At 46.1% G+C, this 17,034-nt stretch overlaps 1 protein-coding gene across 7 annotated transcripts in view; it reads left to right on the forward strand.

Annotated features, from left to right (window-relative positions):
• The window catches only part of ZMIZ1 (zinc finger MIZ-type containing 1), a 559,350-nt gene that overhangs the window by 460,611 nt on the left and 81,705 nt on the right, over positions 1 to 17,034 (forward strand). For all 7 annotated transcript variants that reach the window (XM_054983309.1, XM_054983311.1, XM_054983310.1 and 4 more), the window contains exon 8: positions 4,537 to 4,681. In XM_054983309.1, coding sequence (XP_054839284.1) covers positions 4,537 to 4,681 — 145 coding nt within the window. The remainder of the gene's footprint in view (positions 1 to 4,536; positions 4,682 to 17,034) is intronic.

A 17,034-nucleotide genomic window follows, 5' to 3' on the forward strand; every position in this document is an offset into this window, starting at 1 on the left:
TCTGTGGCATTAAAGCCAAATGAAGTCCCTCTCCTCCCCAAACCCCACCCACTCCAGGCCCCACTCCCTCAAATCTCCAGGAATTTCCCAACCAGGAGCTGGCAACCCTACTTGGTGCCCCCAGCCCAGGAAAAACTAAGGTTATGAACAGGTGATACCTGCTAGCAAGTTTACAAGTACAGTCTCAAAGTACCCCTGCAGGAAACTAGCAGAGCTTAGCTAAATAGGGGCACATTTCATGAACATTGTCACTCCTTGTGAAAAGCACCCCGTCTCCAATTTTTTCCAGGTTCGGGGGGCTACAAATGACCGAGAATGCTTACATCAATCCTTACTGATACCCTTTCAGATTTTCTCCAACGTTTCCTGCTGTCACCTTTAATTGCCTTGGTGATATCAAATGTGATTAGCCATGTGGTGTTATAATGTGATGCAGACTACATGATCCCTGATTGGCTGGGATCATGGAGCCAGCAAGAATGGGATGCTGAAAATGAACACTGTTGAGGCAGCTGCCAAGAAGAACAGTGAATGGGTATGAAAAAAAATAGAAAAGCTAAGTATTTGAGAGGTGGAGATTAGAAGTGGGCACGAACCAAAATACAAACCAAAATTCATCACGAACCGAGCCAATTCGTGGTTCGCAAACTGGTGATCCATCAGAGCCCGTTTCTACCGAACAGCCACGAACTTTAGGCTAGTTTGTTTGGTTCAGTTTTTGGTTTGTTGCTGCAGACAGCCCGGTGCTGATTAATCAGTTTCCTAGGCAATGGGGGGGATGGGCTTTCTGCTGCCCCGGAAGTGACCTTTTCACAAACCAAACAAGCCAGTTCACGAACCGGGGAAAGTTTGTGGTTCGTGAAATGCAACGAACCACAAACCGCACATTTTGATATTTTCCTGGTTCATGCTCACCTCTAGTGGAGAAATTTTGGGTCCCCAAGTGCCTATTCTTCAGTGCTTTCAAACATTCAGTTCAACCCTAATTGGTGCCCAGTATCCTAAATTACTTGAAAATATGTCCCCCAATTTCCTGCCTCTGTTTTGTTTCTAATTGCCCTGACACTAATTTTTTTGCGCAAAGCAAATCATTGAGCCTGGAGAGGGGAATTAGTCCTTAGTTCCATTTGTGAGTATGGAAGCTGTGATTGGTATACGTTTGAAAAACTTGGCATTGAGTCAGGCGCGGACTGGAAAGTGAAAAAGGCCTAAGAGCAAACCACGCCAAGCAACCCCTGCAGAGCTACAAGCAAACACTGCAGGGGGGCAAAGTTTAGCAGCACCAACAATGGGCCCACTGCTTGGATTATCTGCTCAAGTGGAGGCAGTGCACGAGGAGACAGTTGGTAAACTGACACCAAAGGCCATTGCTGATGAGGGGTCCAAGACAAGTGACCCTTGAGGCTGCGGCAGAGTTACTGGGACTCAGCTAAGGTTGCCAGCTCCAGATTGGGAAATACCTGGAAATTTTGGGGGTGGAGCCTGGGGAGGGTGGGGTTTGGGGAGAAGAAGAACCTCAGCAAGGTATAATGTCATCTTCAAGAGCAGCCATTTTCTCCAGGGAAACGGATCTCTGTTGTCTGGAGATCAGCTATAATTCTGGGAGATCTCCAGCCACCACCTGGAGGCTAACCCACAAACAATTGATCACCTGCGTAATCTTACTAATATATTCAAAATTTATTATAACATACTCAACACGTATAGTCACCACTGTATTAGTAAGATTACGTGGGTGATCAATTGTTTGTGGGTTGGTGGATGTTTACCGTGTTTCTCTCTGTTGTAGCTAACCACCTGGAGGCTGGCAACTCTAGACTCCACACTGTTTGCTCCTGGCCACCTGTGGCCCTCTAGAGCAGGCAACTCACTGGGAAATTTCCCTGTCAGTTAAATAGCCAGTCTCCTCACTGGGGCCCATTAGGGTCAGGGTTTTACAGATGGAGAGAAGAGCCAGCAGCTGAGTGGAAGAACTCCATGCTCAACTCAGCAACCTATGGTCTACTGCCAGTAGAGCTTTGGTTGGGGTGAGGGCAGGTTGGGGAGTGGGTTTGGTGAGAGATCCAGAAGAGTTAGCCGTGTTAGTCTGTAGCTGCAAAATAGTAAAGAATCCAATAGCACCTAACCAACTTTATTGTAGCATAAGTTTTCGAGAACCACAGCTCTCTTGTGGTTGCATCTGATGAAGAGAGCTGTGCTTCTTGAAAGCTTATGCTACAATAAAGTTGGTTAGTCTTAAAGGTGCTACTGGACTCTTTACTGGTTTGGTGAGAGAGGCTGATGAAGGGCTTAATGGCCTGGCCCCTTCCAAGCCAGCCCAGATGCTGTACTTCCTTTCAATCCAAACCTGCATTACTGAACTCTGTAGCCTGCTATGTTCTGATGAACTGTTCTTGGCAACTGAAGTCATCTGTGTCTCCATGGTAAATCCAGACTTTTACCTGTTGAAATTGTTTACTGTGTCTCCCTTCATTTGTATTTTCTGAAAAGCAATAGTACCTTGTTAATTCTAGCTTTCTCCACTTTGAAATATGTTCCAGAATACTTCCTAGACATTCTTCAAATCTATTTTAAAAGTGTATGGTCTGATTTGAATCATAGTTCTTCGTCTCAGCTCTGCCTAGCACTAAGCATTTTGGAAGGATTTGCCCCATTCCCAGTGCTTCTCTCAGCTGCTTCATCCAAACTAATGTTTGATTGATTGTTTCCACCCATGTTGGATCACAGCAACGGGCTTATATTGCTGTGCTTCACTACAGAAGCACTAAATCTTGTCACTTTTCTCCCTCTGTGCTTCACTACAGAAGCACTAAACCTTGTCACTTTTCTCCTTCTAAAACAAGTTTCTAGATTTCTGAGTACTGGAGAACAGCTTTGAAATGCAAGGACCGTGTCTCAGCTTGAAAAACCAGAGTGGCTTAGCATTGCACTTGGGTCTGAGTCTTTATTGCTCTGCATAGCTGATTATTTCCTATGATTATTTCCTGCAGGATGGATCCCAGTGGTGTCAAGGTCCTGGCTAGAGATGGGCACGAACCAAAATACAAACTAAAGTTTGTCACGAACCAGTCCGCTGTTTGGTTCGCGAACCGGTGTTTTGTCAGAAGGCATTTCTGACGAACAGCAATGAACCACTATGATTTTAGGCTGGTTTGTTTGGTTCGTTTTTTAGTTCATCACTGTAGACAGCCTGGCACCGATCAATTAGTTTCCTAGGCAACAGGGGGGGGGATGGGCTTTCTGCAGACCTTCTACTTCCCCGGAAACAATGTATTCACGAACCAAATGAACTGGTTCACGGACCGGGCAATTTCATGCCGGTTTGTGGTTCATGGTTCGTGAAATGTGACGAACCACCAACTGCAACGAACTGCCATTTTCCTGGTTCATGCCCATCTCTAGTCTGAATCTTTACTGCTCTGCATAGCTGATTATTTCCTATGAAGACTGCAGGATGCATCCCAATGGCGCCAGGGTCCTGGCTTGAAACATCTCTCCGCCCTTTGCATAGCCAGTTCAGTGAAGAACTCAAAAGCTTGCATGTTGCTTTGTGTCAGTTTGATTGGTCTTCATTGAAAGTATTATGTGGTTTTGTTTCTTGATTTCTGTCTTCCACAGTTCTACTTCCTTATCTTTCAGGAGGGCATTAGACCACAGTCTCCACAGGCTTTCCTCTCTTGATCCTACTATAATAATCCTAACTCTTTGGGAGGGAGAATTATTTCTAAAACAAAGGAGATTTGGCATACTTAACATCGGCCTGTGATTCTACTCAGGAATGAGTTTTACTGATAGGGTCGCCAGCAAGCAGCTGGCATTCAGCATGGAGACTGGGCAGGTGGGAACAAAGGGGGATACCACCACATCAACTGCAATGCGTCATTTCCAGGGTGAACCCAGAAGTGATGTCATGTTGCTCTCGGATTCAGGCAAAACTGTATGGTTCTCCCACAGAATTCCTGCTGAATCCGAGATCGGATGAGGTCCCTTCTGGGTTTCGTAGTGTTTATGCAACAGTTATTTTTGCTTTATTTTCCCCCCACTGAGCAGTGCCAAACAAAGACAGTTACTGTGGAAGATCCTGCACTATACCAGGAGAATTGGCGACTTTAGTTTTACAGGTGGACTGCCTTGAGGAGGAAGTTGATAACCTGAAGAGATGGCCCTCTTCCTCCATCCATCCCTGAAAGTGGCCTACGAACAAGGCCTGTACGTAGCTACCACTCCCTTCGTACTTCTCACCCTTAGCTTGGCAAGGAAGTGGCCTGTGGATAATTCTCAGGAAACTGTTTTCTTTTTCCTGCCACCTCTAATTGAAATTCCTTAGGAATGGATCGTGTACATAGACTAATAATAAATTCAGGAGAATGAGGTGCTGGATCAGTGAAGAGGGTCACCTGTTCAGTCGCTTGGGTATTTATCTCATGTTTACAGGGGAGAGCAGGGGAGGGGGATTCATCCCCAATTTTCCGTTCTTTCATTACATTTCCCCCCTCCTCCAATTACCTTTTTTTTTTTTTGCTGTTTCATTTCTAGCGTTGCTCTCATCGTGGTGTGAGGAGCTGGGACGGCTCTTGCTGCTGCGTCACCAGAAAAGCCGGCAAAACGACCCCCCAGGGAAGCTCCCTATGCAGCCACCCATGAACTCAATGAGCTCCATGAAACCCTCCCTTTCACATAGGTGAGTCCTGCACAGGCGTTTTGTCCTGCACAAATCAGAGCTTACAGCCCCCTTTAAAAGAGAGAGGGAAAAAAAGAACCCGTAACTGGAACATTTGCAACCAAGTAGAATCACAGTTACGTTTCTTTCGTTAACAAGAGGGACAGGCATCCCCGTACGCCTTTGGAAGCTTGGCTGTGATTCTGTTTCCTTGACTTCAGACCTTGATGTGGTGTGAAAATGTCTGTATCTGAGTTCCTCTTAACCCAGGGCCACAAGTCTCCTTGAATCCAGCATTGCTAACTTGTTTGTATCTTTAAAAGATTAGTTGATACCAAGTCTTAAGATCTAGCCAAGATGTGTCATTATAGAAAGGATCAAATGGGCCCGCCATATCACCCTTTTTCACTCTGCGCCTCACCCTGTGAGCCAATGAGTAGATCTGGCAGTTCTTTGCGGGCAGGGGGAAGAGTGTTCTGACTCGGGAATCTCCCCGGCTATGAGAAGGAGCAGCAGCCAGCTCGGGGTGAACTCTGTGGGTCAGAAACAGAGGAGGGCTCTAGTCACTCTGGGAACTTGGCTGTGTGATATTTGTCTAGACTGTGCCCCCCATCCATTATTGACTGCATCCGTTCTTCTGGGAGAGTGCAGTGTTAGGAATTAAGGGGTTTCTCTCCCCAAGGAAGAAACAAAGGTGGCCTCAGGAAGCTGATGGGTTGGTAGCACCCTCTGCTCCTGCTCAACGCCTCCTGCTTTCCTGGTGGGTTCATACAGTCCTTGGCCAGTATCCTCACTAACCTCCCCTTCTTTAAGCTGCTCGTTTCTCGTTTCTCCCTTTCTTCCTTTTCCAGCCCCCCCCCCACTCCAGCTGGGCTTTTGCCACATCTGACACTGTCCCTTGTTGTCCTAAACTTGCCTGGATCTCTCCAGGTTATCCACAGTCATTCTGCACACTTAACCCTGTCCTCGGCATAAGGCTGCACAGCCAAGTTGCAAGGTGGAAAGAGGGGCCTCCCGAAGAGCCGTTTCAATATCTCATACAAACTTAAGAGGGAGAGTCCAACCCGTACCATTTCCCTCCCATGATAGAGATTACTGAAATCTTTGTTACAAGATTTTTGCTGAAAATATCACAGTTACAGAAGAATTATTAGAGTGTTGTACTTTTTCAATCTCATGTGTCGTCAAAAGACATCCAGCTTCCTTCCCTCTCCTTTTTGCCCCCTTTCTTGTTTGCTTTGCAGCTTTCAGCGGTAAATGGAAAGCTTAAAAGTGTAACAGATTACCCCAGGGGATTCTTCTTCCATCTTTTCATATACCCCAATACCCAACAAACATTACAGGAAAGATACAGTTGGCTCACAAGGGATGTTGCAAAATGTGATTGTAGACCCATGATCTGGAAGGCAGGAGCATAGGGCAGGAAGCTACATGAACATGAAAGATGTCAAGCTACAAATGTTGAAAAGGATAGGTTTGGAATGACAGGGTAATAGAGGGGTCATGGACAGAGCCATGGGTAGATGCTGTGCCCTTGTCCCATTCATGTGAGCAACCAATGTATTAGCTTAGATAAGGCATTTTGTAAATTGAATCATCAGTTCAAAAAAATAGGCTTTCTGATATGTTACAATGAATGTTCAAAATGGCAGAAGACAGCAGACAAATTCTGCAACACTCTAAAGACTGAGAGCCAAGCTACAAGTGACGCCTGACACAGGTTGGACACTTGTCAGCTTCCCTCAAGTTTTGATGGGAAATGTAGGCATCCTGGTCTCGCAGCTGTAATGGAGAGCCAAGCTGTAAGACCAGGACGCCTACATTTCCCATCAAAACTTGAGGGCAGCTGACAAGTGTCCGACCTGTGTCAGGCGTCACTTGTAGCTTGGCTCTGAGAGATACTTGGGCAAATGTAGGCAGGCATCTAAATGTTATTGACCACGTTCACTGAAATACAAAATGTGGCTATGGGACATTTGCAAAATTCCTCTGGTATCATTCATTAGAATTTATGTGAGGAGGTCAATGTTCGCCACATTGTGGGCATTCAGAATAGAACTCAAACGCAGGAGTAGCCTTGCAGGCTCCAGCCCTGGGAAGGATGTGTTGTTGAATGCTCCTCAGGGAGGTGCAGAAGGGCTCACCTTGGAGAGCATGAATGGTAGCATGATGGCAGCAAGAAGGGGTTATGCTAGCTTCAGGAGACTGACTTGGCATGTTGTGGCTGTGTGACCTGCCGCATCTCACCCTAAGCTTCTTTTTCCTTTCCGTGTTAATTTAACTATAAGTGCTATAGAAATACAACATGACATTTCAGCCAAAAATGACAATGCAACAAGCACGTTCACAACAAATGGCTGTACATTTGTTAAGGTTAAATTTCCGTATACTGCAGACCAGAGCTTTTTTTCTGGGAAAAGAGGTGGTGGAACTCAGTGGGTTGCCCTCGGAGAAAATGGTCACATGGCTGGTGGCCCCGCCCCCTGATCTCCAGACAGAGGGGAGTTGAGATTGCCCTCCCCGCTGCCGCGCGGAGGGCAATCTCAACTCCCCTCTGTCTGGAGATCAGGGGGCGGGGCCACCAGCCATGTGACCATTTTTAAGAGGTGCTGGAACTCCCTTCCACCACGTTCCCGCTGAAAAAAAGCCCTGCTGCAGACAAGTTAGTTGCTGTTATTTTAATTCAGAAACAAAGCAAAATTCACCATATTTTGTCCCTGAAGCACTTTATGGGGTTCAGGCAAGATGCGGATTTGAAAGCCGGAAGCAGCTGTTTAAGAACTTTTTACTTCTTTACTGAATCCGTTTCCTGGCTTTACAAAAATATGTTCTTAGGTGTTCAAATGGCAAAAAATAGAACCTCCAATCTGCTCTTTTAAAGTTAGAATAATTCTTTGAGAAAAATAAATAGACCCGAGAACATGAGTGTGTGTGTCCCATTGCTGGAGCTTATATTAACCTCATTGGATCAAGACGAGTACGGCCTCTGTCTTTTACTGGTTTGATAGTAGCCTGGAGCTCTCCCCGTCCAGCAGCCCCGTTCCTACTTGCAAAAGCAGCCCAGGATGTGGAGCTGCTTCAGAAAGGTCTTGGGGTCCCATTCCCCTGGTGGGGGCGGGGATCCCCTGCTTTCCACCCTCCACACACACACCCCGCCTCCACTTACCTGGCCGCCGGGGGAGGAAGGCGTGGGACCAGGCCTCCTGGGCATGCTGCTGAGGCCTCCCAACAACGTCACTGATGTCATCGCTTCACTCCGACAGCACCCCTATGCTTTGCCACTGGCCTGTTTGGGCCCCAAGTGGGCCGAATTGGGCCCATTTGAGGCCCAAATTGGCCTGCTGAAAAGCACAGGAGCACTCCCGCACCTGTGTGATGACATCACCAGAAATGATCTCATCGCACAGCCGCAGAAGCATTTGCGCTGCCGCCCGCAAATACAAGATTAAGAAGGGAAGAATGAGGTGAGAGCCAGGTCTCCTGCTCCTCCCACCAAGAGGGTAAGGGGACCTGGCAATCCTAGGACGGTCTCGCTTCTGGTGCCAGGGGTTGAGCCAGGTGGACACAGGTTGCAGGCGGAGCCACCTCATGCCCCAACAGGAGTCCTGGTGTCAGGGCTGCCGAGGGAGGACCGAGGGGACAAGATTCCGGGGGCCCAGGTTTTTAGGGAGGCCCATGGAACTAAAAAGAGGGGAAAGGAAGTAGGCCTGAATGGACAGGAGGGGGGGGGAAGTGGAGTGCACCAGAGGTTATGAGGTCACAGTTTGATGAAGAAGGTCTCCAAACAAGATACTAGCCAGCATTCCGTCCTGTGACTGCTGTGTTTTCTGTGCGTCACTGTGTGTCATTGCTGAATTTTTGTGCCTTAACTGCTTTGTTTTCTGTATATTACTGTTCACTGATCATTGTTTTTTGTGCGTCTGTCCTTTTCTCTGTATAACATCTTGCTTTATGCACATGTATAGTAATTATCAATTGCTTTATAAATATTTATAATCTCTGCTGCTCTGCGTTTTTTCCCCTCTGGCCACGGAACCAGGCAAGGGGCTGCTGCTGAATAGTAGCAGCACAGGAGTTCTAATCAATTGTTTGTTTGTTTGTTTGTTTCTTTGTTTATTTCAATTTATACCCTGCCCTCTCCACAAATGGGCTCAGGGCAGCTAACAACATTAACAAATATATTAAAATCACAAAAACATAAAATCAACAATAATTTTTAAAAAGTCATTAAAATAGTCCAGGAGCAGGCTATTTAAACAAATATTAGGAGTCCGTACATGGGCATAGCAGATGGCCGAGGGCAGCCCCAGAAGAAGTGGTGGTCTTAGATGGAAGGAGGAGGACACCCGCTGGCACTCAGCCGAAGGCCCAGTGGAACATCTCCGTTGTACAGGCCCTGCAAAACTGTAACAGGTCCTGCAGGGCCCGGATCTCCAGCGGGAGAGCGTTCCACCAGGCCGGGGCCAGGGCAGAAAAAGCCCTGGCCCTGGTTGAGGCCAGACGGATGTCCTTTGGACCAGGGACCACCAGGAGTTGCTTGTCTGCAGAGTGCAACACCCTGCAGGGGACGTAATGGAAGAGGCGGTCCCGCAGGTAAGCAGGTCCCAGTCCGTGAAGGGCTCTAAACACCAAAGTTAACACCTTGAACCGGATCCGGAACTCCACTGGGAGCCAGTGCAGCTGGCACAGCACAGGATGAATGTGCGCTTGTATTGGCGTTCCGGTAAGGGCGCGTGCAAGCATCATGTGTGCGTTCTCCTGATGTGGCAGGGGATATGGGAAGAGGGCCCAGAGAGAATCCATGCCTAGGGGCCCTTAGTGGTTCTCAAGTGCTGTGGGAGCCAAGGCTGCTTCCCCCCGCCCTGCCCCCCCCAGCATAAGAGGCGGACATAAGAAGCGCTGTTGGATCAGAGCAGGGGTCCGTTCTTTCCAGCATTCCGTCTCACAAAATGTCCAACCAAGTCCTCTGGATGGCCATCAACAAGGGCACACACCCCTCCCCCGGATGCTTCTGTATATGGAACTCCCAGTTGGTCACCATCAGTTTGTCTAATCCCCTTTTAAAGCTGTCTGTGCCTGTGGCCAGCACTACATCCCCTGGCAGTGAATTCCACATTCTAATAACTCATTGTGTGAAAAAGCATTTCCTTTTGTCTCTCCTGAATCTACTGTCCATCAGCTTCATTGCATGTCCTTTGGGGAGAAAAAGTTCTCCCTGTCCAGTTGTCAGGGTGGTGATGGGGGCATATCTTTAGGAAGTGGGAACCCAGAAGCCTTCGGATTGTTTGGGGGTGGCAATGGAGCCTGCCGCTCAGGGGGACTCCCCTGCCACCTTTCCCGACAAACCCAAAGACAGACAGACAGGTGGCGGCGTAGAGGCAGCAGCACCAGGGCCGTTTCCAGACGGCTTACCTGGCTCCGGAATGTTGTGCCATCTTGCGGGGAAAACGCGAAATATCGCATTTTCTCACGCGCGATGTTGCGCAAAACTCGCGCGAGAAAGCACGATATTTCGCGTTTTCCCCGCAAGATGGCGCAACGTTCCAGAGCCAGGTAAGCCGTCTGGAAACGGCCCAGGTGAGGCTCTCTGCTTTACACTGAAATAAAACTATTGAAGAGCTGCAGACTTTTATCACCTTTGTCCTTGACAAGCAAGCAAGCAAGATAAGCAAGACAAGACCGACTCTGGCTGAAAACTTGGGAAGTCATAACAAACCTTGACTTATTTATCCTTTCCACTTAGTCTGGCATAGTATGATCAGCCCAGGAAAGGAGGTGCTCTTAAAGGGGAAGTGAAGCAAGAAGTGAAAGTTAAGAAATAAGAGCTTTCTTTCACTGATTATGAAGAAAAAATGTAACAAGAACAAGAAGCGTCCCAGAAGGCGCTCCGATTTGGATTCCCCAGGTGCTTCTAAACCGGAGAAGCAATTGAAAATAAATGATTTGATCCTGATTGATTTGGTGAGTGCCCCCCCCCTTACGTTCTGATAAAAGACTAGGGCCCTTAGAAACAACAGAAAATGACTGTATTCCTAGCTCTCCATCCTCCCGCCTCTCTCCACATGTTGCTGGGAGAGAGCTAACTCAGCTCTCGGAGAATGATCTATCTACGGCTAACTTGCGCTCTGACTAGGGTTGCCAGGCCCCTTAAGTCCCCCGGCGGGAGACTGGGACACTGGCATTTTCCCCTTGCTGGCTTTGGAGCTCTCTGTCGTGCGTGCGCATAGCACACACATGCTCCCAGCATGCATGAGTACATCACTTCCAAAAAATGATGTCATCACGTGGGTCAAAGGGTGGCTCAGGAGCGTGAGCGCACTCCCTAAAGGGCTGAATCACTCCCCCCATGGGCCCAATTTGGCCTGAAATGGGCCCATTGCTGAGAGCAAGAGCTCACCATGCTGCCCAGGGGTGTGCCCACGCCACCGGGGGGCGCCCCAGGTTGCACTCCCCCCCCCGCAGGACAGGTAAGTGGGACTGGAGGGGAGGAGGTGGGGGCAGGGGATTCACCGTCTGCGGCGGGGGAATGGCAAGCCTAGCTCTGACAGTGAGGATCCAAGCAAGGAGGTGCTTACTAGAGCTGATTTGTTGAAATATGTTGGAGACCAATGTTTACTTATGGCAGAGACAGTTGTCGAAATCTTTCGTCAGCTCACTAAGATTACTCTACCATTAGAGAACTGTTCTGCCTCATTAAGTGCATCCAATTTGGCAAACCAGGCTGCAGCAAACATAAGGAATGCCCAAAAAGGAGAGGCTATAGATAAGCTGACTTCATTCACTGATAAGCAAAACAAGCCAGCTGTTAATCCTTCCACTCAAATACGCATGCCGACTGACAAAGGCAAGCAACAAACTCAAGTAGAATCTGGCAGTTTAATTTTTTAAAAAAGTAAATTAACATCTCAGCTCCATGATGATTCCAATTCAGCATGAAGGTGTGAAGACCAGCCCCGCCATGAAATACTCAAGACATATAAAATTGCCTCCTGGAATATTGCAGGCTGGTTCAGTTACCTCTCCAGGAGCTCAGATAATTATTTATTCCGCCAAGCCATTGATATAATCCTGCTTCAAGAAACCTGGACTACTGAAGACCTAGTAGTTGGTGGGTACCGCTTATTTGAATTAGAGGCCACTGCTGTACTTTGTCCTGGAAGACAGAAAGGAGGCTTCGGTATTTTTATCTCTTAAGGTGAAGATTTCGACTCTACCTCCATTGGATAATTTGGCCATGGCTGTTTTGCTGGATTTTGGTCCGTACAGTGTTCTACTCATAAATACCTATATTCCTCCTTTACAAAGGAAAAATCAAATACATGACATTTGGTCAGCGCCGGAATGCTATGTTGCTGAGCAACTACTGGAATATCCAAGTGCCTTGGTGCTATTAGGAGGTCATTTCTACGCTAAGTTGGGACCAAATGATCAGTCCCTCTTTATGGAGTAGGCTATGCCTGAGGAAGCCTCAGAGGGGGCTCAGTTATTAACTAACCCTCCCTATTTACTTCGTTCCTCTAAGGATACAAGATCTGAGTATGCTGGAGTACAGTTAATAAAACTAGCAAACAGATTAATTCTGCAGATATTAAACGGCTCCACCCCTGGCGATCATCCAGGCGAATTTACATTCTTTTCTGGCACAAGATCAAGCGCAATTGACTACGTGCTCATGAATGGGCCATTATCATCTTTGGTCAAAAATGTCCAAGTGTTGCCCTATATAGATGGAGATCATTTTCCTCTTCTGGTTCATATTTTTTCACCATCTTGGAATTTGTGTTCTAGATTTTGTGTTACCAAGAGAACTCAGCCGGGTTGTCGAGTGAAATGGTCGTCTCAACTTGATGAGCAAATCAAGGAGGCTTTGAGAGGAGAATACTTTCAGAAACATTACACAGTTCTGACTTCACCCAATATAGAAGATGACCCACTTGCAGCTTACGATAAGATAATACAGAGCCTCCAACCACTGTTAACCAGAGAGGCCCAGCCAATTCAAAAGGGTCCTGGGAGACCGTCCAAAGCAGGGTTCGATAAGGATTGCCATAAAGCAAAGCAGGTGCTTATTTCTGCAGTCCACCTTTTTAGGCGGATGGAAGGAACAGCTAGACAAGGAGCTTTAATATTCCTTCAAAATCCAAAGAAGCGATACAAGCAATTGCTTGCCTGTAAGAAGAAAGAAGATTCTGTGAATACGTGGGCACAACTTATTCAGGTGACCGGAGATGGGAATCCATCTCTGTTCTGGAAAGTCACCTCTAGTTCAATCTCTACAACAACATCATCTCTGGACACTTACATCACCTCAGATACCTGGGGAAAGTATTTTCATAGGATACATGAGGATTATACCTGCTTACTACCTGTTGTGCCCATAGAAATCCTTCCTTCATGGCCTCCTGTCACTATTAAGGAAATCAAGTCTTTGGTCGGCCAATTGAAGGCTGGCAAAGCACCTGGAGTCGACTTCATTCCTCCTGAATTCCTAAAATGCAACATCGATTGGTGGGTGCCCCTGCTGGCATTTCTTTTTACCTACATCGACCAAACTGATCATATCCCTAAGGATTGGGGACTGGCAATTATAGCTCCCCTTTTCGAAAAAGGGAGTAGGGGTGACCCAGAGAACTATAGGCCAATCAGTCTGCTTGGTGTCATCAGCAAATTATATGCGTTTCACCTCTTTGATAAATTTAAAATTTGGCTTGAACAGGAAAATCTGATTGCTGACGAACAGGCAGGATTCAGAGAAGCTAGATGTACTACAGAACGCTGCATGATCCTCTAACACCTTATAGAGAAATACTCATCAACAAGAGTAGCATCTTTATATGTCGCCTATATTGACCTAAATGCGGCATTTGACTCTATTCCCAGAGCTAAGCTCTGGGGTAAGTTGGAGGTCGCTAATATCGATCGCAGGCTACTCTCCCTGATCCGTGCCCTACATGAAAATGCCTCCCTAAAAGTCAGGTACAGTAAGCTCGGGCATCTTTCAAATGCTGTTCTCACTTTGAGAGGTGTGAAACAGGGCTGCATTTTAGCACCAGCTCTCTTCAACTTCCTTTGTAAATGACTTGGTCAGATCCCTAAGTAATCAGACCTTTCATCCTCCGAAATTAGAGCAACACCAGATCTCTATTTTATTATATGCGGATGATGCAGCCATCTTGTCAAGGACCCCAGTTGGGCTCAGAAGAGCCCTAAAAGCTCTAATTCAGCACTGCAAGGAAGACTCTCTTACCATAAATTATCAAAAAAACAAAAATAATGGCATTCAGTAAGAAATGGAAGTCTAGAACCTGGACCATTGATGGCCACTTGATCGAACAGGTACAGACCTTCAAATCTCTCGGTGCAGTATTTCATGCCTCTGGTTCAAAGAAAGCGCATATTGTCCACGCAACAGACACTGGGCAAAAGTCAGCTCACAATATACTAAGATTTCTCTGAACAAAGGGTGGACATTACATTCCTGCTGCCCTAAAACTCTTTAAAGCCAAAACTTTGGCCCAACTCCTTTATGGAACCATGATAGGGGTAACATCATCTTTTGACCCGGTTGAGCATATCCAACCAAAGTTCCTAAGAGCGGCTTTGCAAGTCCCCAATTGCACCCCAAATGCGTTGCTACATCTGGAGACCGGCTTGGTCAGAGTGGAAGCTCAGGTGTGCCTTGCCTCTCGAAATTACTGGCTTAAGACCAGCTACTTCGGGCAAGGCTTGACCCCACTGCTCCTTCTGAATGGCTTAAGACAGTCCTTTGCAAACTTGGGAGCCCAGGCTTTTCACCTTCCATGATTTTAACCGTGGTTTTTGATCAGGCAAAACAGGCTATAAAACAAAGGATATTGGACACTGAATGCCAGCTTGATTTTGAAGAGTCCCTACTTTTTTGTCCCCCATGAACACCAGATATATAGTCAAGCCAGCTGCCTATCTGTCCGTCTTGGAGGTGCAAAGTCACAGGAGGGCCTTTGCACTTGCAAGGTGTGCTGCACTCCCCCCTGCTGTTTTAGATGGGCGGTTTAACAGAATTCCCTACGAGAAAAGGCTTTGCCCCTGCAATGAAGGAGAAGAACTGTAGATCACGTTCTTCTACGTTGTCCCTTCTATCAAGATGCTCGCATCAAGCTCGTTACTCCTTTGATCAATAGCATACCTGGAAGAACGAGCTTGGAATATGCTAGGCTACTTCTAGAAGACGGAAATCCGACAACTACAGCCTCAGTCGCAAAATGTTGTGCAATAGCCTATAAAATCCGTCAAATGCTCTCATTATCAGGGTTTATGTATATACCACCCTTTTATATTACTTTTTTAATTAACTATTTTAACTTTGTGCTATTTTTACTAATAATTTTAACTCGGTAATTTTGTAGTATTTCTTTTATGCTGGTCTTTGACCGTATAATAAATTTGTTGGTGATGATGTTGACAGACAGACGGACAGACGGACAGACAGACACCTCAAGGAGGGGGTGGGAGAAAAGTGAGCAAGGAGGAGCTCTGGTGACCTGAAACCAAAACAATTCAGAACACAATGCAGTTACACCAGACGCTGATAAGGGAAGCTTATTAGTTTGGTGTAGGAGTTAAGAGCGGCAGGACTCTAACCAGGAGAACCAGGTTTGATTCCCCACTCCTCCTCCACTTGAAGCCAGCTGGGTGACCTTGAGTCAGTCACAGCTCTTTCAGTACTCTCTCAGCCCCACCCACCTCACAGGGTGATTATTGTTGTGGGGATAATAATGACATACTTCGTAAACCACTCTGAGTGGGTATTGAGTTGTCCTGAAGGGCAACAGAGAATCGAATGTTGTTGTTATTGTTGTTGTTGTTGTATTTTGTACTTTGCATTTTTATAGCCCATCAGAAGCACCAAGAGCATTTCACATCCATGGTCAAAGCAATCTTTACAGCACCCCTGTCAAGTAGGACAGTCTTAAATTGTAAATATGCAGGGCTGAAGGGGAGAGAATCACAGCCTCCCTAAATGGTGTGTTTGTGGCTGAAGTGAGATTTGAACAAAGTGCCTTGTGGCTCCAAGTGCACACAGTTAGCCCCTGTGAAACTCCAGCCCCCCTCATTCTTCCTCATGCACGTAACTGGGGGAATGGACAGATGGGTGAAGTTGTGGTGCCACTACTTTGGGCAGAGTGGTGTAGTTAGAAAATGTCTGAGTGACATTGTGGAATGAATCGTTAGGCGTCCACTACAGCATAATACTTTGATGGAGTCCAGGTTTTAATAACAGTCATTTCAATGAAACAGCTGATGTTTTCATCTGCAGAAGAAATTCATTCCAGGTTTAAATAGGAGCAGCTCCCTTCATAGTTGCTTGGAAGTGCTCCTTGTTCTACCGTTGTGCTCCCACACCCTTATGAAAAGTGTTTGTTGCAGCTTGTCTAGCGCATGTTAATGCTTTGCTGTGTCAATAACAATGTCTGCAAACACACAGCTGCTCTTTGCAGTGCTTTTCTATTATCACAGGTCTTGGGGGGGGGGCTGATTTTTTTCATCTCTCGTCCCAGCTTTTGGCCTTCAATATTAATTAAGCAGCAGTTTCCTTACTGCCAGTGATTATATTAGAATGCTTTCTTAAAGCAATCAAAATTGATTATAATAAAGACATGACACTTTTTAAAAAATAATAATAATAGAATTGATTTGGTTCCAGAGGTCTGATAAACTTAAACTGAAGATCAAATTAACCAGTAATTTAATTAGGTAAATAGTGCTTTATTTATTAATTAGTGTTATTAGCATTGTTTGACATCCATGCAGTCAATCTGAAGAGCATTGAGAGAGGAGGTTCAAACTTCAAGGATAGAAATATTCGGTGGTTTCTCCATTTATTTTTTTGCACCACAGAAAGAAGGAGTCCCAAAGATAATTGGATTACAGCTAGAATATAATAATACATTGAGATTACAAAAAGAAACATAATAATAAAATACTAATAATAGTTAGGGACCAAATCCTGCAGTTCATGACCTAAATTTATATTACGTATGACCATAGTGTGAAACATTTTATTGCAGTTCTTTCTCCGGTTGCCTGTGTCTTACTTTTCAACTAAAAAGATTCCACCTTAAGTTATCATTAATAGCATTCCGATGGTATTTCTTTGCAGCCATCTTAATCCCATCTTAAAGCCATCTTAATGTCTGCCAGTCCTGATGACCCGTGGCCTCAGTTTCTCTGCACATAATTTCAAAGAGTTTCTCCAAGTCAGTAATATCCACAATTACTTCTCAATCATTCAGAAATAGATGGAACAATTATAGAGTAAATCAAAGCAGAATTGCATCCTTCTAAGACCATTAACTTCAAAAGATTTAGACGGACATAACTCTGCTTGAGACTGC

This window comes from Eublepharis macularius, chromosome 6 (assembly GCF_028583425.1).
Source record: "Eublepharis macularius isolate TG4126 chromosome 6, MPM_Emac_v1.0, whole genome shotgun sequence".
Taxonomy (NCBI): Eukaryota; Metazoa; Chordata; class Lepidosauria; order Squamata; family Eublepharidae; genus Eublepharis; species Eublepharis macularius.